This window comes from Sapajus apella, unplaced genomic scaffold (assembly GCF_009761245.1).
Source record: "Sapajus apella isolate SASKATOON/1434 unplaced genomic scaffold, GSC_monkey_1.0 scaffold41, whole genome shotgun sequence".
Lineage (NCBI taxonomy): Eukaryota > Metazoa > Chordata > Mammalia > Primates > Cebidae > Sapajus > Sapajus apella.
The window spans coordinates 3,163,396-3,186,748 of record NW_022436981.1 but is presented as its reverse complement, the minus strand read 5'-3'; the positions used below and the strand labels follow the sequence as shown (position 1 = coordinate 3,186,748).

At 34.8% G+C, this 23,353-nt stretch overlaps 1 protein-coding gene across 1 annotated transcript in view; it reads left to right on the top strand.

The window, feature by feature from the left end:
* The window catches only part of SUPT3H (SPT3 homolog, SAGA and STAGA complex component), a 543,512-nt gene that overhangs the window by 242,278 nt on the left and 277,881 nt on the right, over positions 1–23,353 (top strand). The window contains 1 exon segment of the mRNA XM_032299791.1: positions 22,607–22,691. Within this exon segment, the coding sequence (XP_032155682.1) occupies positions 22,607–22,691 (85 nt within the window).

Here is a 23,353-nt window from a genome sequence, read left to right as displayed (position 1 = left end):
AAATGTGGCACATATACACCATGGAATATTATGCAGCCATCAAAAACGATGAATTTGGGTCCTTTGTAGGGACATGGATGAACCTGGAAACCATCATTCCCAGCAAACTGACAGAAGAGCAGAAGATCAAACACCGCATGTTCTCACTCATAGGCGGGTGTTGAACAATGAGAACACATGGACACAGGGAGGGGAGCACTACACACTGGGGTCAGTTGGGGGGAAATAGGGGAGGGACGGTGGGGGGTGGGAAGCTGGGGAGAGATAGCAAGGGGAGAAATGCCAGATGTAGGTGATGGGGAGGAAGGCAGCAAATCACACTGCCACGTGTGTTCCTATGCAACAATTTTGCATGTTCTTCACATGTACCCCAAAACCTAAAATGCAATAAAATAAATAAATTGGGGAAAAAAAATAATTCTTACTCTTCTGAATATTGTTAGCATTGTTTTATTTTATTATTAGTTGTTGTTAATATCTTACTGTGCGTAAACTTTATTGTGGGTATGTATAGGAAAAACTGTGTGTGTTTAGGATTCAGTACTACCTGGTTTCAGGCATCCACAGAGTGTGGGGATCTCAAAACATATTTCCCGTGACTAAAGGGGGACGTAAAGCCACCATTGTTCCAACCAGCCTGAATATCTGGGGACTGTAGTTACAATGAAATAATACTTCGACTATAATTTACCTGTTTTGTCTATTCATGTTGCTTTTTGGGAATAATATTTATTTTTTATGCTTAGCTAGATTATAGTAGTTAGAAGTAGAGTTAACGGTGTTAGATTTTCTTCTTTTTTCATATGTACACATTGAAATTTAGATTTTCCTTCAATCTGAGTATCTTTTTATATGTGTTGCAAGGTAGAGGGCTTTGGCTTATATGTAACAGTTTGACTTTAATGGCTTCTTTTATCAGATCTAACACATTAGCTATTAATACGTATGTTAAACTTCATATGATGAGAATTTACAGTAAAAATACAGTAGGAAGTACAGACATACGGACGTACCATCCCAGCAGCTACAGAGCTGGGCCTCAAGAAGGACGGGAATAAACTTGTATGCAGATGTTCATAGTAGCATCATTCATAATAACTGAAAAGAGGAAAACAATCCAAAGGTCCATCAGCTGAATCTTATTATAAAAGTAAAATGTGGTATATTCATACAGTGGAATATCATTCAGACATAAAAAGGAATGATGTAGTGATAATACATTAAAACATGGATGACCCGTGAAAACATGCTAAGTAAAAGAGACAAGATACAAAGGCCATATATTATATAATTTAATTATTGGATATCCAGAATATGCAAATCCATAGAGACAGAAAGCTCCCTGAGTCAGGGAAGAGGCTGAGAGAGGGGGTGAGAATGAGGAATAACTGCTATGGGTAGAGAGTTTCTTTTTGGGTTGATGAAAAATTTCAAAATTAGATTATGGTGATGGTTTCACAACTCTGAATATCCAGAAGCCTACTAAACTATACACTTAAAATGAGTGAATTTTAAGGTATGTTTATTATATCTCAATAAAAGTATTTAAAATAATCCTTAGATTATTCTGATCACTTAGCTGTCTTGTGCCACTTTGCGAGTGGCTTTTACCAGTCATTACGCCAATCTTAACACTGCCTTTTTTGTGTGTGTGTTGACTCAATTCTATTTATTTCTCCTTATTTTTCTCCTGTAGTCCTCCTCTCTTTCTAAGTTCTTCATTCTGAATGCCCCCAAAGGAGAGTATCCAAGATTGATTGATTGATTTTTTAAAAAAATTCCATAAGTAGTAAACATCTTCTTTCTGGTACATGATATTGATTTCTATGGTAGATTTTTATGATAGAAAGTTTATTTTAAAATAAATTTATTAAAGTGGTAATAAATATTGACTTAAAAAATCAGTAGCTGCCTAACTAGTACAAAAAACAGCACAAATTGTGAAGGTAGTAATCAAATGCCTGACATGTAGTCCAACTGGTCTCTAGGACAGGGTGGACTTTCACTAAATGATCTTTAGCAGTCCAATTCTCCTTATCATAAACATAAAATTATTGCTTGGACATTTACAGAAGGAAACCAAAAATTTGAAGTGCGAGGCCACATAACTAGAAATTTGTTGAATAAGGACTTGGTTCCAGATCTTCAGTATCCTATACTAAGCCTTTTTCATTAATGAGCACCATTGTCCAGATTGCCAAATGAAAAGTATCCACCCAAGATCCTGTTTAGAACATACATCAGTAGTGAGTAAATAGTTGTCTCTTACATAGCAATTTTCATAACAATGCAAAGAGGATGAATTTCAAAGGCTTTTTACAGTGTAATACCAGGTCAGATTCTGAGTGGAGGGTAATTCAAGTGAGTACTATTAATGCTTTTCTGCTCTATAAAAATTGATAAAGCAACCACAATGACCATATTCTTGTTATTTATGTATAGAAAATGTTCATCTTTTTCTTTTTTAAAAGCTTTTGCTTATTGGACAAGTTAATAATAAATTTGTCATAAATAGTGAAATGTGACAAAGAATCTTTAAAGAGAGGCCAGTGCAGTGGCTTACGCCCGTAATCTCAGCACTTTGGGAGGCTGAGGTGGGCAGATCACTTGAGGTCACGAGTTTGAGATCAGCCTGGCCAACATGGTAAAACCTTGTCTCTACTCAAAATACAAAAATTAGCCAGACGTGGTGACACATACCTATAATCCTAGCTATTCAGGAGGCTGAGACAGTAGGATCGTTTGAACCCGGGAGGCAGAGGTTGCAGTGAGCCAAGATTGTGTCACTGCACTCCAGTCTGGGTGACAGAGACTCTGTCTCACGAAAAAAAAAAAAAAAAAGAATCTTTTAAAAAATTGCTTTTCATTCTATAGACTGGACTCTTGATAATTGTGTGTGTGTGTGTGTGTGTGTGTGTGTGTGTGTGTGTGTGTGTGTGTATACATACATACTATATATTTTTGTTTGTTTTTGTTTTTTTTGAGATGGAGTTTTTCTCTGTTGCCAGTCTAGAGTGCATTGGCATGATCTTGGCTCATTGCAACCTCTGCCTTCTGAGTTCAAACAGTTCCCCTGCCTTAGCCTCCTGAGTAGCTGAGACTACAGGCATGCACCACCATGCCCAGCTAAGTTTTTGTATTTTAATAGAGATGGGGTTTTACCATGTTGGCCTGGATGGTCTCTATCTCCTGATCTTGTGATCCACCTGCCTCGGCCTCTCAGAGTGCTGGGATTACAGACGTGAGCCACCGCCATCGACTGATAGTTATATTTTCTAACACAGTTTACTTTAGCTTGTGAGCTATTTTTGACTTTTTCATTAAGGAAACGCACTTGATTTTCTTGTACATGCAAAGCTCAGTCCTAAGGATTGGGCAAGTTGATATGGCCATATTAATATCAGACAAAGTAAACTTCAGAAAAACAACCATCATCAGTAATAAAGGGGACAGAATAATAAAAGTTTTGTCAAGAAGAAACAGTAATCCTAAGTATTGGTGCACCTAACAAGTAAGCTTCAAAATACATGAAGCAAAACTGAAAAAATAGAAGTTTTAAACATTCACACTATGTTAATAAACATATCAGAATTTATGAGATGAATCTAAAGCAGTGCCTACAGAGAAATTTATAGCTCTAATTCCTTATGTTAGAACAGAAATAAAAAAGTTGAAAATCGATATTGCCTCTACCTTAAGAAGATAGTAAAAGTGCAGATTGAATCCAAAGGAAATAGAAAAGGAAATAGTAAACATAAGAGTAGAAATCGGTGAGATAGAAAACAGACAATAGAGAAAAGTCAATGAAAATAAGTTAGTTTTCAAGAACATCAAAAAATTGATAAATCCCTGGCTACATGAAGGAAAAAACAATTATGAGTATGTGTTTAAGAGTACTAACTCTGGATTCAGAGTCTTTGAATTATGACAGGCAATTTTACCATATTTGTGACCTTAGACAAATTATGTAATCTATTAGTGCATCATTTTTCTTACCTGTAAAGAGGAGGTAATACTACCTACCTCATTGTATTATTGTGAACATTAAATGATTTAATGATGTCAGGTGCCTAGAAAGATTACTTGGCACAATGTGTGATGACAGTGTTCATAGCTGTTTTATCTATCTCTCTATTGCCCAGGCTGGACTGGACTGTAGTGGCGTGATCTCGGCTCATTGCAACTAATGGTGTCAGGTGCCTAGGAAGATTACTTGGCACATATGTGATGACACTATTCATAGTATTTAATTAATTAATTTATTTATTTATTATTTAGAATTGGAGGCTCGCTCTGTCGCCCAGGCTGGAGTGTAGTGGCGCGATCTCGGCTCGCTGCAACCTCTGCCTCCCGGGTTCAGGCAATTCTCCTGCCTCAGCCTCCTGAGTAGCTGGGACTGCAGGCACTCGTCACCACACCTTGCTAATTTTTGTATTTTTAGTAGAGACAATGTTTCAGCATGTTAGTCAGGCTGGTCTTGAACTCCTGACCTCGTGTTCTGCCTGCCTCAGCCTCCCAAAGTGCTGGGATTATAGGCGTGAGCCACTGTGCCTGGCCCATAGTTGTTATTTTTATTATTAATAATATTGGTTTTGGAAGGAAAACTGCATTATTCAAGTCAGGTACAGAGTCCAAGTCAGAATTTTCAGAACCCATTATCTCTTGTATCAATATAATTTTTTTTAGGCAAGCTTTTTCCATTTTTTCTCTTCACATCATCTCCTCCCGCTTTTTGAATAATAAACTAAATTACAGAGGTATTTAAACTTTAGAAATTATCATGAAATACTTCAAAACACTTTGAAGTGAGTACAGAAAAGATACACAGTACCTACCTGTTTTATCCTAATTTCCCTCTGTGGTTATTAGTGTGTATCTTTAATTTAGTGTCCTGAATTCTAACATCTCTAATACTGCTTGTTCTTCGTATCTTTGGGGGGAACCCTTAATTATCAATCCCAGAACGTTCTATAAATCTTCATTAGGAAATTTCTTCTGAACTTTTGCTGAAAAGTAGTTACTGTGCACTGTGTGTATAGCAGCTGTTTGCCTAAGTTTTAAAAAAAAAATGACCGTTTTAATTTGTTTTAAAAATATCCACTGGCACTGGTTCTCATTACAGATGTGTGGTTGTAACATTTCATTTTTCAAATGTGTATCCATCTTTTTTCAGTTCTAAAGGAGTCCAAAGAAACCATCTAAAACCTTAAAAATAACCACTAAACCTACAATGTTTTTGGGTTTTAAAAATTCTCAAGGGAGGACATTTTTTATCTTGGACTTAAGCTTCATACAGGGTGGCCCATTTAAAAGAGGCCCTGTACACAGCCACATTATTAAATGGGAACTGTTTTAAATGGGCCACCCTGTAAATCAGATGGTTTTTTTTCCAATGGATATTTACTTCTTTGCACACTTCTGAGTTTAGTGCAAGTTTTCAGTTACTGTGCTTGATAGGCAGCCCTGAAATTTAAATCTGGTCATCCAGGTGACATTGAAATGCACAAATCTGAGTTCAGAGACATGCAGAAGCTTGTTGGTACATATTTTAAGAGATTATGTTTGGGTCTCAGAAAATTTTGGTAACATTCTGTATGAATCTTCTTTTTCAAAACGTTTTAAAAAATGGATGGAATACAAATAAACCGAAAATGGAAACTTTTAATGTAAACAGTAATACAGTTTTGCACTTTCTTTTACTGGAAGTCTTTTAAAACAGGAAAGATATTCTTTTTTTGTTTTGTAATAGTTTAAGGTCAATAGTTCTTTATGTTTTCAACTCAGTATTTCCAAACACATACTATTGTTTCCAGTTACTTAAAAATAAATCAGTGCTAGAAATGATAGTTTACTTAAGTCATAATCTGATCCAGGTTTTGCTGAAGCCCATCCTCAAAATTTGTAGGACACAGGGTATAAGTGGAGACTCACTTACCATATTATCTTCATAATTATCTCTGAAATCACAAATCGAAACAGGAAGAGATGCAAGAAAATGAATACGTGGCACTATTTGAAAATGGTACTTTATCATGCAAGAATCTTGCATCCATACTCTCTGAGAGGAAGATTTGAGACCCTAAGCATTTCTACCAGTTAATTTTCCCCACTCTCCACAGTAGCATGCATTTACCCTGTCAGTAGTAATACAACCCACAAACCAAAGAATATTTGGTTCAAAGTATTATAGAAAAAAAACACAAAGGAATGACTTCTTTGGTGGTAATATCATGCATAGAAAGTCAATTTAATTTTCACAGAATGATTTTAATGTGTGGTTTATTTTGGACTTAATACTTGTTCATTAAATGATGACATGTTATTTGATTAGATAGAATTACAAAGTGAAAAACATTCCTCATACATTGATATGTTTGTGTATTTGTTTCCTAGGGCTTCTGTAACAAAGTACCGAAAACGGGGTGACTTAAAGCAACAGAACCTTACTGTACATAGCTGAGGTTGCTATCAAATGTCATGTTTTCTGAAGGCTCTAGAGGAATATCCTTCCTTGTCTCTTCTAGCTTACGTGTTTGCCAGCAATCCTTGGTGTTTTGTGGCTTTTAGTTTCATCACTCCACTCACATTACTGTCTTCTCCCTCTGTCTTCATATTGCCTTCCCTCTGTGTGTGTCTGTCTCTGTGCGTATTTCCTCTTTTTATAAAGATACCAGTCTTTTTCATCTGGAGTCCACCATAATGACCTTCTTAATGTCATTATCTCTGTAAAGACCCTGTTTCTAAATAAGGTCACATTCTGCGGTGCTAGGGATTAGGATTTTTATATATTGTTTTTGGAGGGACACAATTCAACCAATAACAGTTTGTTTTTTACTATTTTAAACATGACTAAATATTCAATATTTTAAACATTGGTAAGCTGTACAGTGCAGTTGAAAAATAGTACCTTTTTTTTTTTTTTTTGATGGAGTCTCACTCTGTTGGCCAGGCTGGAATGCAGTGGTGCGATCTCAGCTTGCTGCAACCTCTGTGTCCTGGGTTCAAGAGATTCTACTGCCTCAGCCTTCCCAGTAGCTGGATTATAGGCGTGCGCCACCAGGCCAGGCTAACTTACGTATTTTTAGTAGAGAGAGAGTCTCACCATATTGGCTAGGCTGGTCTTGAACACCCGACCTCAAGTGATCCACCTGCCTTGGCCTCCCAAAGTGCTGGGATTACAAGTATGAGCCTACCTTGCCCAGCCAGTATTAATTTTTAAGTTGTACTTTTACAGTTTAAATAAGAACATGAAGTTAATTGCTTTTTGTCCATATATTTTGACAAATTAGTGTTTTTTTTTTTTTTAAGAGAGTGGAAGAGTTTTGTTGCAGTTACTAAATAACAGCTGTAGTAAATGAGTTATCATCCTTAGATTAACTCAAGCTCTTACTCATATACTTCTTTAAAAGAAGTTCTTGATTATTCAAATATGTCTTCCTTTCTCTCCTCTCGGAACAGTGGCAATTATGGTCAGCTGCTAGTCACTCTTAATTCATATTATTTGATACTGGTGTTTGATTATACCAGAGATTTGCAAACTGTATGTAGCTTGAATGCCAAATCACTTAGTTCCCTGTTTTTATACAGCCAATGTAACCACAAATATTTTTTACATTTTTAAATGGTTGGGGGAAAATATCAAAAGATGAGTAATATTTCATGAGATGTAGCACTTACATGAAATGAAATTATGCGAGATGCAGAATTCAGATTGCAGTGACCATAAGTTTGACTGGAACAGAGCTATACACATTAATTCATTTATGGACTGTCCTTGGCTGCTTTGGTACTGTGATGGCCATTGTGTAGTTGCAACAGAGACCTGATAGCCCACAAAGGTGAAGATATGTACTGACATTTTCCAGAAAATATTTACTGGCCCTTGGATAATACCTATAGGTTTTTCCCAACCTGTTAGGATTCACCACACAGGTTAAAAAAAAAAGGTAGAACATCTTTTTGTTTTATATTTGTAGTCATACACATTTTTAATTGTACTTTTAAAATTTATACAGTTTAGTGGCTGAGTGCAATGACTTACAACTATAATCCCAGCACTTTGGGAGGCCTAGGTGGGAGGATCACTTGAGCCTGGAGGGTTGAGGCTTCAGTGAGCCATGATCATACCACAGCACTCTAGTCTGGGTGACAAAATGTGACCCTGTCTCAAAAAAGAAAAAACTGTACAATTTAAAATTCACACTCAAAAACTTTATAATTTTTGTATTGTCATAATACAATTTTAATTAAGTCAGACTGACTAAAAGAGAGTTTCATGTTTGGTTATTTGTATCTCATTTACCAGGGTGCTATGTACTAATTTTGAGTTCAAAAGGACTTGGTGTTTACGTTTGCATTCCTCAGACTTCAGGAGAGGACTTTCATCTAGGTCGATGTTCAGTGAATGTTGTTAAAGTGAATTAAGTTTATATGTAAATTAAGATGGTTATGTATATATGTGATAGAATTTTAAATCAGAAAACCCAATAAAGAAAATAGGACTAAATTTATTTAGTATTTCACTTAAGTGTCAGTTTTGGGATCTAACTTCCATTAACTAATAGGGTATTAGAATATTTACCTGATGTAAAGGAATTTACCCCAGGTTCTCAAATATGTTAATGATGAAGCTGAAAATAGAACATGTAGACTCTAAACGTCCATCTTTTATTTTCAGTGTACAATCCAAAATGAAAGAATCTAGCAGTTTGTGGATGATTATTCTTGCTCATTGGGTCTGCAAGCACAGTATTCAGTGTGATCTAAACTTAGAAAATAAGCATGAAGTGCCCCTCGTTTAATTTGAAATATCTTCTAATATGAATTCTTTTCAACAATACTCATAATACTCCAAATTTTTCTTTTTAAAGAAATTAGAAACAAAATGTTATGGAGGTAGGAGAAATTCTCTTTTTTATTTTTAGTGTTTTAATGATCTGTATGGTGATTTTTATCCTTAAGACTTAACTTTATTATCAAGTCACTGGGATAAAGTTAGTTACCAAAATAAAATTAATGATGGTGGGTTTAGTATTCTTTCAAAGTCCATTGTTTTGTTTTGTTAGCAAATAGTTTAAAGACACAGTTTAAACATCAATATTTTATTTAAAAACTTTTTCTGATTCCTTAAGTATTGTGAAATTATTCCTAAGTCAAGTTTTTTTTTTTTTTTTTTTTTTTTGGGAGAGAATGTGTATAGGGCTTTACTATATAGAGTATGTGTGATTTTAAGAAAATCGAAGTAGTTGTACTGAATTGAACCAATATTTTTCTGTTTTGGATTATTCTTACAACATGTACTAAAGTGCTACAGACAGCCTTGTTACTTTTCTACTCCCTTGCCAATCCCTCACTTCCAACCCCAACCCATGTCTGGAATAGATTATTGTAGGCTCTTGCATTTAACAGCATAATAAAGATGACACCTGTGTGAAAATGTAGTAATGATAAACAGATTAATTTTGCATTTTCTTTTTCAAGGTTAATGTATATAGAAAATACAATGTTTTCGTTTTTATTATTCTTTTTTTAAAAAATGAAAGTTCTCTTTCACTTAACTTTCTTTACTCAGAGTTTTAAATAACACATCTATAAGTAGAAATGGGTTCTGTGAGTTTGGTGAAGAATTGAATGCCACATTGTGAACAATTTAATTTGAAATGCTAAATATTGTTTTGAGTCATCCAACTGTGAAAGATATACTTGGATTATCACCTTCTGGCATAATTTCATAGGTTTTTGAAATCTTTGGAATATCGGGGAAAGGGAAGCTTTCATTGTGACTTTATGCATAAATCACATAGAAATGTCTCAGGTTCTGAGATAAAGTTCAGAAATAATTGTACTAAAATTTATTTTAGTACAATTATTGTAGTAAACCGAGAAAGCCAGATTGTAATCTAATATTCTAATTCCTTGTCAATACTCTGGAAGTCAAATTGTTTACATTTGTTTGAATCCTGGAAACCTGTGGGCCCCAGGACATACAGAGCATCACAGTTGCCTTCTTTCCGCTCAGAGCTGTCTAAGCATTCTCTCTATAGAGGCAAAGGGGACATTCTCCCAGGCTTTGACATAGGGAATTTGTTCGCAATAGAAGAACTTCTAATTTTTACTCCTATGGGATCTAAAGGCTATAGAAATTAGAGATGCTGGATGTGGAGAGTTTTGGGCTAAGATTTTTATGGAAATTTTCTCTTTATCAAACTCTCTGTATACGGTATATGAATGGTATTGGTGTTTTTATGCTGGAAGGAATATTTCCCTCTTAATATAATAATACATTCCTAAGACAACCTGTTGCCATGCATCCATTTTAGCCTCTGTGTAATATTTTTATTGTAATATATCTACTAATAGTATGATGAGGTTAACCCTATACTTATTGTATGAGTGTTTCTGCAGTTTATTTTTACCAAGTTTTAGCCTTGGGAAATTTTTGAATTGTTTAGTACAATTATTTCTGAACTTTATCTCAGAACCTGAGACATTTCTATGTGATTTGTGCATAAAGTCACTATGAATTTTTCCAGGTTTATAGCTTTAATATTATCCCTTAATTCTTGAGACCTAAAAGCAAGGTAAATTTCATGTGGTGAACTCAGCTATTTGCATGAATAGAGAGGAAGCCAGTTATTTGCATTTGACTTGGAAGAATTTGTTCACCCTTTTAATAGCTTCCTTTGTTTGGTTATTGATATAGACAGCATTGCATGTTCAACTGTTTTTTTTCTGTTTCTTTTTTGAGTCAGAGTCTGGTGCTATTGCCCGGACTGAAGTGTGATGGCGCAATCTCAGCTCACTGCACCCTCTGCCTCCTGGGTTCAAGTGATTCTCCTGCCTCAGTCTCCTGAGTAGCTGGGATTACAGGCACCCTGCCACCACACCTGGCTAATTTTTTCTATTTTTAGTAGAGACAGAGTTTCATTATGTTGGCCAGGCTAGTCTCAAACTCCTCACATCGTGATCTGCTTGCCTCAGCCTTGAAAGTGCTGGGATTACAGGTGTGAACCACCACAACCGGCCCTCCTCTTGATCTTGTAAATTCACCTATTATGTCCTTTACATATTGGTTTGCATTTCTGCTTGTACCACACTGGTTGTCAAAAAGTTGTTTGCAATTTTATCAAAGTATCATCGTCATCCTACTCCTGTCCCCTAACTTGGATATATGCTTATATAGTTCATTTTTTTTTAAGGCAAGGTCTTACGCTGTTACCAAGACTGAACTCAAACTCTTGTGCTCAAGTGATCCTCCTGCCTTATCCTCCCAAAATGCTGTGATTATAGACATGAGCCACTGTGCCCAGCCTAAATAGTCTTTTCACTTTTAACATTTTTTTTTATTGTGGCAGAAACTGAAATAAATTACTTCCAAAGTCTCTTCCGTTTCTATAAAAGACAATATCATAGAGCAGTCTGAAGTTTTATTTTTATTTTATTTTTTTAGAGTTTGCAGTCAGACTGGTGTGAGGTGGAATCTAATTTCTGCCACTTATTAAATATATTCTTTGAGTAATCTAGTTAAGCTCTTCAAGTCTACAAGTGGCAGTAATAATAGTACTTATAGAGTCATTTTGACATTTAAATCAGTTTAGTGGTGTCTAGCAAACAGTAAGTCCTCAGTATGTTCTATGGATATACTCTACTCATTGTCCTTTTTGTCATATCTATCATTGTTAAATGGATTCTAAATTCTATGTCTTTTCAGATTGATTGATTTTTTTTTCCTTTTCTTTTTAAAAAGTATTTGCTGCCTTTAAAAAATAAATCATTAATCTGGTTCCTTTATGAGTATTTTTTACTTGGCTCTAGATGCATACCAAGTTTAATGAAATTTTGAACATTTTTCCTTCAACATGTGAAAATCTTAAGTTTTCTAGGAATATACCCTTTGATTCTCTGCCCTGGCATCTTTTACTGCATCACCTAATTCCACTCTGTATTTGGCCCAAAGTGCTGCAGTTACTGACTCTTTTCTGTTAACATTATGCCCACAGATCACATGAATTTTTGAGTGCCCACATGCAACTGGGCATCTTGTTAGTTGCTGAGAACACAGATTTAAATAAGAGGTGATTTTTTTCCCTCTACATGCATAGGGGAAAATAGAGACAAATTAGTTAATGTAAAAGTATGACTATGTAACTATGTGACCATGTAACTATATAACTATACTATGAGGAGGTTGTGAACAGAGTGCTATGGAAGCATCTAGGACTGGGCTTCGTTATTTATTGCCCCAATCATACTGCATAACAAAACATTGTAAAACCTCAGCATTTATGATCGTATGTCTAGGACAGTAGATGAGGCAACCCCAGGAATCTCAGCTGGGCTCTGTTATCTATCTGAGGGTCAGCTGACTGCCAGCTGATCTAGGATGACTCAACTGGGATGACTGGGGTGACTGAGCTCTGCTTCATGTGTCTCTAATTTTCTAGCAGATTAGCCTGGTCATACTTTCGTGACAGTGCCAGAGTGCAAGAGCATAAGTTGAAATGCTTAAGTACTTCTTAGCTTCAGCCTGCTGATAATATCCCATTGGGCAAAGAACATAACAGGGTTGAGCTCAGGGTTATAGTGCAAGGCGACTTAAAGTTACGTGGCAATGGGAATGGATATAGCATGAGGTGAAAGGTGGGTTAGGGCGATCAGTGCAGTATGCTGTAGAGGAGCAAATGACTATTAGGGAAAATTTCCCAACGGTCGTACTCCTTGAACTAAGTTTTGAAGGCATTGGCTGAATGGAAGAAGAAACAAAGACTTATTTGACAGAGGAAATATGTACAAAAGTGAGAAGACATGAAACCTATCGTATGGTCAGCTATCCATAGGAAGTTTGATACATCAGGAACAAACGGTGCATGGCTAGAAATAAGGCCAGAACCAGAAAGAAGCCAGATTTCAAAGACTTTTATATTATAAACAGAGGAGTTTGAAAGTTGTAGAATTCTGTGAAGGCTCTAAGCTAGGGTCTTAACTACTGTTTTATTTATATTAACTTATAAATAACTAATTGCCTGGTATTGCCTGTTAATATTTTTATTTGCTACCACAGAGCTAGTACCTATGAGCACACTTAATAGTGTATAGGCTGGTAGCTGGTAGGTACATAGATGTATGTTTTCGCTAGTATTTTTAGTATACATAAAGACTTTATATGTTCATTATAAGCTTTTACAAGTACATACTGAGCTTTCAAAGTAAAATTTAAAAATTCATGTGAGTTTTAGTGCTAAAAATGTATATAAATATCTATAAAGGGTTATTTATGCATGCCAGTATTTTAAGTTATAGACTGTAAACTAAAGTAAAACTGAAGGATCATTTAATATTTGCTATATGTTTATTCTCAGTAGAATTGCATCTTAACACCTTTCTCATGTCATCACTTTTTTATCCCTGTCCTAGAGAACAAACTGAAAATACATTTCTTCTAGATATACTAAATTTCATTTTTATTTGAGGAATACAGTATTGTTGAGACTAAAGATAAACTTTTCCTTACTTTTCTTAAAAGTGACTGATCATGATAAAAAATTGTCTTACATACTTCCTGATTCAAACAAAAGCCCTTTGTGAAAGAACTAATGGAATATATTATGTAGTACGACTGGAATATATTATGTATTTTCCTATTGGCAGTCACAGATACTTACAAAATTTTCAAGTTGCTTAATTAGAAATACAACAACTGCATTATTTCCATATTTTAAAAATTATGGTTTTACTCATTCAGTATTATATTCTATGAGACCAAACATTGTTTTTGGTGACAAATTAGATTTTGCAACTACAACTACATTAGCAAAGAGATGATATACGGTAGTGGTATTAATTATTGCCAGGTGGTTTTTCTAGAATGCTGTGTAAGGAAGTGTAATTAAGTTATAGTTGTGGCATGAGTTTGCTTTATTTTTTTAAATGTTGGGTAAAGAAGATTCTAGCCATTATACCCTGGTGAACTTGACATTAATCTGAAGAAAAATTTTGGAATCTATAATTACTAGGAACTTGCATGAGCTCATACTTTGTATCGGAATAAAATAATTTCGCTTTCATTAGAAAGTTGTTGGACAGTAAACATTTCAATGAGATGTTTGATGTCGTCTTTTCTGATGTTCTGCTGGATGAGATGGAGAGTTATATTCCAAAGACAGCTCGAAAGCTGGTTCAGCTCTTCCCAGCCCATAAAGTATTGATTACTGGATCTGTTGTTTCAAGGATATCTCTTTGCTACAGGGCTTTATAATTGGCCTATGACTTGTTCAACACTTAGAGGTTTGCATTCATTTGGTTTGTTTACTAAAAGTTTTATAACTTTTTTTTTAAATGAAAGCTTGGGTTGGACCCCAATATATAAATCAAATAAATGCCGAACTGCTCCTATTCAAGTAAGAACTGAAAGCGGTCGTAGTTTTGCAAAGTCTTTTCAAAGATATACCATTTACACTGAGACTGATATTATAAGAAATAGGAAGTCTTTAACCTTGAATAAGACTAGAGGGGATGCATGGTTTCTTCAAGTAGATCAGTGGTTGCCTTTGGCTGAGGATGGGAAATGGGAGTGACTGTAAATGGGCATGAGACATTGTTTTGGAATGATGGAAATGTTTTCAAAGTAGATTGTGGTGATGATGGTAAAATCCTGTAAATTTACTAAAAGTCATTGAATGGTACACTTTTAAACAACTGAATTTTGCAGTATGTAAATGATAATAAAGCTGCTTAAAACAAATGCTGTTTAGCAAAAACAAAACAAAACCAGACCTTTAAAGTAAGCTTTCTTTATATTTTTGAAGACCTGTTATGTAAAAGGATTTGTCATTTCATCTAGCTCCAGGGGACAAAGCTAATCCCACTATATAGAAATTATTAAAGACCCAGAATTTCACTTACTAGAAGAAATACTCTTCAAGATGCAGAGGGACAGGCTTAGTGATAGTGTGTTGCAGAGTCTTTAAGAGGTTTAAATGACATAATACATGTAAGTATGCCTGTCTCTTAATACATACTTAGTGTTTAAAGAAAAATTAATACAGATAAAGATAAAAGAGTATGTGTGTATAATTTTTTAGAGAGAGAGAGAGAGAGAGAGAACATGTGCACAATTGTGCCAAAATGTTAACAATTGGTGATTCTAGGTGAAAGATTTATAGGTGTTCATTGCACTGTTATTTCAGCTTTTCTGTTGTTTAGAAATCTTTCAAGATAAAACGTGAGAAGGAGGAGAGGACGGGAGGTTAGGCTGACAGGTTTGTGAGAGCAAACTTTGTCAAATGCTGTGAAAAATAAGCCTGTCATTCAGTATCTGAAATAAAAAGAAAACCAGATTTATTGCTTCTTATCACAAAGGAGGGATACATGCTGGTCAAGCACAGTTTCTTAGTAAGGAAGGCTGCTGACTTTCTGTTGAGTTTTCAGGAAGCATTGAGTTCAGAGATTGGCGGTGTTCTGGAGTTGACATCATCTATAAAAGAGAGATGAGAATGTTGTTGATTGGTTGGCACTTAGGTGTGTGTTTATTGGAATGAGTCTGTTCTTAGTTCTGGTGGCTGTTTATTACCATGGCTACAAAAAATCAGTCATGTCTTTTAAGTTTGTGGAAACTTTAAAAATTCTCAGTATGATATTCAGTTCCTGATATGATGTAGACCCAGTATTCAATAAATATTCATGAATAAGTAAATTTTTAAAAAACTCACAGTGCTTGCCATTATCATCTCATTGTTAAAAACTGAAGAACTTGACTTTGAAGTTCTAACATCTTCAGAAACCACCATCATCACCTTATTGTTAAAAACTGAAGAACTTGGTGTTGAAGTTCTAACATCTTAGGCTGCATTTTATTTGGAATCTCTCACGAAAGTCCTTAAGTTATCTTGGACGTTGTTTTGTTTGCTTGATTAAGTCAGTGTTTCCTAATTTTTTTTTTCAATGCTATAAAACTATATGGGCTTAGAAAAGGATTCCATAACCAATAAATACATTTAAAATCAAAAGTTTCTTTTCTGCAGAACCTCTCAGAGTAGCTAATATGGTAACATGCATTGCAAATCTAGAGAATAAAATATGTCATTTTCCAAGCTCATTTAACTATAAAATACTTTTTTTTCTGGATACTGTCAGTGTGAAAAATGTGTTACATTATGTCACATTTATATCCATTTTGTATTGACAATTTTCTAAAGATCTGATGGTATGAAAATCTCTTATCTCTATGTGACTATCTCATACCAAGTAATTCTGACACTGTTGCTGAGTCTCTGGGTAAATCTTTTGAATTTCTTGAATCTCTCTGTTTCCGGGTTCATGTAATATGGGAGAAACTTTCCTTTTGGCATGCTTTACAGTTTGTTTTAAATGATAGGTGAGAAAAGTTCTCTATGACTATAAGTTGTTGCTGTTATTATAGTGTATCTATTTTCAGTGTTATAGGAAGTTAGTTTTTTGGCTAAATTTCGGTCAAAATAAGATAGTAAAGTACATTAAATGTTTTGGAGGCTTAATAGATACTTGTTTAGCATGGTGTTGTACAACGAGATCTGGAAGAATTTTCAGGAAGCATTGAGTTCAGAGATTGGAAGCAAAAGTCCTAGCTTTTGCTTCTAACTGGACTTGTGACCTTGAGATGACTATTTAACCTCTTGGACTTTCATTTTCCATCTGTTTAAAACAAAATGAATGGACTACATAATCTTTTAGATTCTTTTTTGACCTAACATTCAATGATTGCTGTACATATCTTTCCTATTCCTCAAATAGGGAGGGTTTATAATAATTTGTTTTATGCTGCTATCAAGAGTTTGAAGATGGGAATATTTGCTTCTTAGAAACATAGGATATATGAGGAAAAATGTCCTGTGAATTGTTAGCGGAAATTCATAAAGATATTCTACTAGTTTTGTAAACTTTCTCAGATGCACATTTTCATGCACTGGAGATGAGTTTTCTTTTATGAGCTACCTTATAAACAATTATGGATGAGCTTTTTTATGTTAGTCTTAGTTTTTATAAAATTTTCCAATATATATTTTTCTTTTCCATTTCTTAAAAGCTATTTCTTTCACAAATCAGATCTTAATAAATATATGTTTTACTATTTCACACTGCCTGCGTTCCATACTTTACATCTCCTGATTCTGTTCTACGTTTTTTTCTGTCATCTTTCTAACATATAAATTATTTATTTAGTAATTTATTAGTTATATTGTTTGGTGTATCCTTTCCTCACTGGAACGTAAACTCTACTTATTTTTTGTCTGTTTTCTTCACTGATATGTTCCAAGCAACCAGAACAGTGCCAGGCACATACCAGGCAATCAGTCAATATTTGATGATTGAGTGATCAATACCTATAGGTAATAAGTATTTACCTTTTCAAAATTTTATACTCTCTTACCTTTTATTTTAAACATATATGTGTATCTGTATTTTTTTACATCAGCATTATTTATTTTATATCATAAATAAGAATTTTGCTTTTTTATATCTTCACATGTTTATATTGATTTCACGGTGTTTTATAAAATTCTAAAAGTTTTCTGAAAGTTCAGTTAAAATATATGAATGTTTACTATCAGAAGGGAAATGGGAAAATGGATGTTGAGAAATCAAGCAAGCAATAAGAAAAATCATACTGCTAAGAAATCTGTTGTCTTAGATGTTTGACTTTTTTTTTTTTAAGATGGAATCTTGCTCTGTTGCCCAGGCTGGAGTGCAGCGGTGCAATCTTGGCTCACTGCAACCTCTGCCTCCTGGGTTCAGGCGACAATCCTGCCTCAACCTCTGTGCTACCACGCCCAGCTAATTTTGTGTTTTTAGTAGAGACGGGGTTTCACCATGTTGACCAGCCTGGTCTCCAACTCCTGACCTCAGGTGATCCACCTGCGTTGGCCTCCCAAAAGGCATGGATTACAGGCTTGAGCCACCACGCCTGGCCTTATTTGATACTTTGATTTACCTATCACTTGGGCTTTCTCAGAGCTATTGTTAATAGAATTCGTTTCTCCCTTTGAAAACAGGTGGATAAAATCGTAGAGTTGTGAAAGTCAAAACCGTTAAAATTTGAAGAGCAAGGCTAATTTGTAGGGTTTATAGCTTTCCAATATTATTAAATGACTCATCACGGCTAAATTTCTGCACTTTTATTCCCGACTTTGGATAGTGGGCAAGTCAATATCATCAAATATTGGGTAAGAAAGACGTAAACAGTATAATGTCTGTTTTTACATATATCATCTAGTATTAGGTTAACTGACTGGAGTATACGGTAGTGCTGTAGCCTGCTATTCACTCTAATTCCATTTAGGAGAATTTCTTGGGTATTATAGTAATACCTAGTCTATAAAAGTATAATAAAAAAATGCTTTGAAGGGGGAAAAATCTCCTTTTGGGGAAAGCAAGTTACCCAGATCCTTTTTACACCAACCAATGGTCACACAGTGTCCATTCCAAAGTAATGTCAATTACCTGAGGTAGGAAAACATCCAAAAAAAACAGAGCTAAATAAAAAAAAAAAAAAGTAACTAGCTCCCACCACAGCAATTGCTTAACCACAGTATCCAGAATGATTTAACCACATTAGAGTCTGTAGCCAGTGGCAAGTATTGAAAGCAACTCAGCTTCCAAGAAGATGTACACATGGCAGCAAAGAAGCATCTCTTTGTCCTTTCTTGATGTTTGGTTTCTAGATGCTTTATGAGCAGATCTGCTTGTAGGCCTTGTGTGCTTGATGACTGGCCCAGCAGGCTCTCTCACAAATCATCACCAAACTTATTCCATTTGCTTCTTTTTTCAGAGTCTCTTTAATTAAAGCTTAATCAGTCCTCCCCCTCTTAAAAACTTAGTCATTCCCCTCTGTTCTTAATTAGGGCTTGAAAATTTAAACACAAATATTTCAGACTCAAAGTTAGACCTGTTAAATATACTGAAAATGAATAATGTAAAATTCTGTAATATGTTCAATACCCCTCCATTTTTTTTTTAATGGACAGTGACATGTTTCTTGGAAATTATTTCTACATATAAGGCCTGGGATAAACTGTAGCCTTATTTTCCTTCCTTCAATTATTTTTATTTATATCATTCTGTTACTCATTTTTAACATGTTTTCTTTTTCTTAATGTCATGATTTCTCCACGGTTTACTCTGATTTAATTTTTTCGTAACAGTGTTGCGCCATTCTTGAAGATACAGTCTTTCAGATTTAAGGATTATAATTGAATCAGATATATTTGATTCAAAATCAAGTTTCTGAAAGGTATCTTTAAAATTATCTAATCTAGTCCCCTCCTTTTACTGTTGAGAAACTAAGGTGCCAGGAGAAGTCACCTGATCATTGCAATACTTCTTAGTAGGAGAGTGGGAACTAGAATCAGATCATCTAACATCCAGGATATTTGCATGGTTTCCAACTGTTCCTTCTTTGTAGCTGATGTCCAGAATATAGTGTGACTTCTAGCAGGATTATTGTAATCTTTTTAGTTGGATACAGGCCCTGTGAACTTCATCTGTTTTTCTGGGCTCAAATCTCTGGCTGATCATTTTTGGTACTATTTGTTTCTCTGAGTAGGGGCCATGACTACAATGAGATGTCAGCTGGGCACCTACTGATCCACTGACTCTCATGAACTTCATCCTCAACATCAGAGTATGGAAGAACATTATCTTCAGATGAAGGAATAAATGTCCCATATGCTGTTTCTGTTTTGAGACTTTAGAACTGAAATAACAAGGGTAATTGTTTGAAAGCAAGCATATAAGTTTTCTTTATTGTTAATTCATTCCCTTAACAAATGAGACTGTTTTCTGGCTTATTATTATTATTATTATTATTGGTGGTAAGTATGCCATGACTTTCTAATACTAATTAGGCTGATTTACTTGGTACAGAATATTTTGGAAGACCCCTCAATCCCAGGCAAACTAGGTTGGTTGGTCATGCTGATAACAATGTATGTATATATGTTAGCGAATGCAAAAAGATTTTCTAATGCTAATAAATATATTTTTAAAATACTGTTTATTTTTACCTCCTTTGACATTTCTCTTTTGTGTTTGTTTTATGCTATGTTTTTGTTATATACATTTGTATAACTTGAAAAGAAAGAAATACACACACAGATATGCACACACATTGCATATACTTGCTCAAAAGGTATTTCTTTTCCGCTTATAGTTTATGCCATTAAAAAGAGTTTGGAGTTGATTGATTTTCACAGTTGGGGATATGTATATGTGAGGAGGATGGGTCAATGGATACATAATCAAACACATGCATTTACATAGAATCCAGAGGTTAGCAAAAGATTTTGGCAAATGAAATGATGCTTTAGAATTTATAGAGATTAAAAGAGTTATATTTGGGTATCATCTTAGCATAGATTACTAACCAAAGATGTCACATGTAGGCTCAAAATAAGTAAGCTCCTTTGTTTTTAAGAAATTTTTGTCCTTTTTTTTTTTTTCAACCTGATGTTAGAAACCACTGAAAAGGGGTTCTGTTGTTTTTTTGAGAGCAAAATGACTATAGACATTTATTGTGTATTTTGATAGGTGTCTATTTAAAGGATCTCCCCTAATTTTAGAGAGTATTAGGTATATACATAACACAAAAATGTTAACAGGGTTAGTCACAAATTCTACTGGCTTTTTAAAACAGTATCCAGTGGTTTTGTTCAGCATTCATCCTCCTGGATCTCAGTATAAGTATGCAGAATAAAGAGTGTAACTTCACCTTCTGAATGCCCTTGTTTGTTTCATACTTTGATTATTCAGGTATGTATAGGCTTTGTAGGTCTGATTCTGCAGTTTGTTGGTCCTGCTCACTCTCATTCATGATGACTTAATTCCTGGTACATGTAGTGTTTTGATTTTGAATTTGTGATCCTTGATATGTCATCCATGAGAATTCTTTCAGTTATTTGTTTGAAATACGTTCTTCAAGAAATGAGTTGCGTTTGTTTCTACAAGGTACCTGTGGATACTATCAATATAAATCACTTTAAATTAATGCATGGCCTTCTTTTTTTTTTTTTCCATTTATTTATTTTATTGCATTTTAGGTTTTGGGGTACATGTGAAGAACATGCAAGATTGTTGCATAGGTACACACGTGACAGTGTGATTTACTGCCTTCCTCCCCATCACCTACATCTGGCATCTCTCCCCTTGCTATCTCTCCCCACCCCCCACCGTCCCGCCCCTGTTTCCCTTCAACTGACCCCAGTGTGTAGTGCTCCCCTCCCTGTGTCCAATGCATGGCCTTCTTTTAAGGCTGTATGGGCAGCAGATATTCTAGCATCATGGAAGTGAATTTATGGTTAACAATTCCTAAGGAAGATTTTTTTCCTTTTTTTCCTCCTCTCCCACTCAAAGCTTTGGGTGAGGTATGCGAAGTGCATACTCTGGAATGGGTATTTTCCTAGTTCACACATCGAGGATATCACCGTCACTGAACGTTAGGTTTCTTGATGCTATATTGACTTCTCAAACTGATTTCCTACCTTTCTTGTGGCCTCAAATTCTTTTCTATACCTTGAATTCTCTACTAGTTCAAGACAGACTCTAGGTTACTGTCGTTAGGTAGGTGCCTTCAGAATAAATGTTGGTGGTTCAGTGCTCTATTATCTTATAGAAATGTCTTTTCATCTTGTCTGACTTCGGTTTTGTCTTCTCTACTGCTTTTTAAAGCATACTTTAAATATAAGTTTTTAATATGTTATTGTACAGTTTCAAGTATTTTTTACCAAGAAGATATTCTTTGAATATCTAGTCTACTTTTAAGTTTTAAAAAGGGGGCTTTTAAGGCCAGCCTTGTAATCCAGTCTTGAAAATCTGTTTTTATGTAATTACAAGTCATATTCAATGATATTTACCTAAATTTTTCTTATTAATTTTCAAAGCTGATTACATCATACACTTTTATAACTTTCTATGTGGCTCTTACTAGCTTTTGTATTGGTAATTGGGATGTGGTTAATGATTTGCTGGTTGCCAGTGTTGTGAAGTAGTTGTTAATATTTTGCATTTTTAGACAGTAAATTTCCTTTAAAAAATACTGTGCAAATCCAGAAAGAGCATAGATAACACTGTCCTTTTCTTCAGACTTTGCAACTTGAGTAGGAAAGATTTTCTTTTCTTTTTTCTTTATTATTAAACAGGGTCTGACTCTGCTGCCCATGATGGGGCGCAGTGACATGACCTTGGCTCACTGCAACTTCTGTGTCCTGGGGTCAAGCCATCCTCCCACCTCAACCTCCCAAGTGGCTGGGACTATAGGCACATGCCACTGCTTCCGGCTAATTTTAGTATTTTTTGTAGAGGTGGAGTTTCACCATGTTGTGCGGGCTGGTCACAAACTCCTGGGCTCAAGTGATTATCCTCCCCGGCTTCCCAAAGTGCTGGGATTAAAGGCATGAGCCACGACGCCTGGCCAAGATCTCATTTTCTTTGTCTAGAGAAAATTGCACATCCATTCAGACATTTGAGAGAATAATTTATATTCTCCTTACTAAGGTGATTCATGTAATAAATATCTTTCACTTTTTGCCTTTCTTAGTTTTATAGTCCTTAATATTGTTGGGTTTAAATTATTTTGCAGGTATTCTTTAGGTGATGCTAGAAGGCCTCTTCATGAAACAGCAGTTTTGGTTGAAGATGTGGTACACACTCAGTTAATTAATCTGGTAAGAACATTAATTTAATTTGATTCAGTATCTATTCTCTGCATTCTTTTATTAGGATTGTAACCCAACACTTTGAAAAAATATTTTATTTACATCTTGAATTCTTTTTTGTCAGCATTATTAAAGTATAATTTATATGTAACAAAATTTACTAGTTTAATGCAAAATTTGCTGAGCCTCGACATTTGATGTTATAATATTAACTTATAACACAACCATGATACAGAAAATTTGCATCATCTAAAACAAACCCTTGTTCCCCTGGGCAGTCAGCAGCTATCATCATCACAGCAAAAAGATTAGGACTCACTGAAGGCTCAGATGGTTGTTAGCATTTTGTAACAATGAAGTATTTTTAAATTAAGGTGTGTACATTATGTTTTAGACATAATGCCATTTGACAATCGACTATAGTATAGTGTAAACATAGCTTTTATATGCACTGAGTAACCCCAAAATTTGTATACCTACTCTGTACCCACAAAAATTAAAAGTTAAAAATTAAAAAAATTTGTCTGACTGCACTTTATTACAGTGGTCTGTAACTGAACTTATAGTATCTCTGAGGTATGCCTATACCACGTTTAAAGAGAAATTCATTCATATTACCTTCTAGTTCTTGTATGATTTTATTTTTACTTTTAGATCATTAATATATTTGT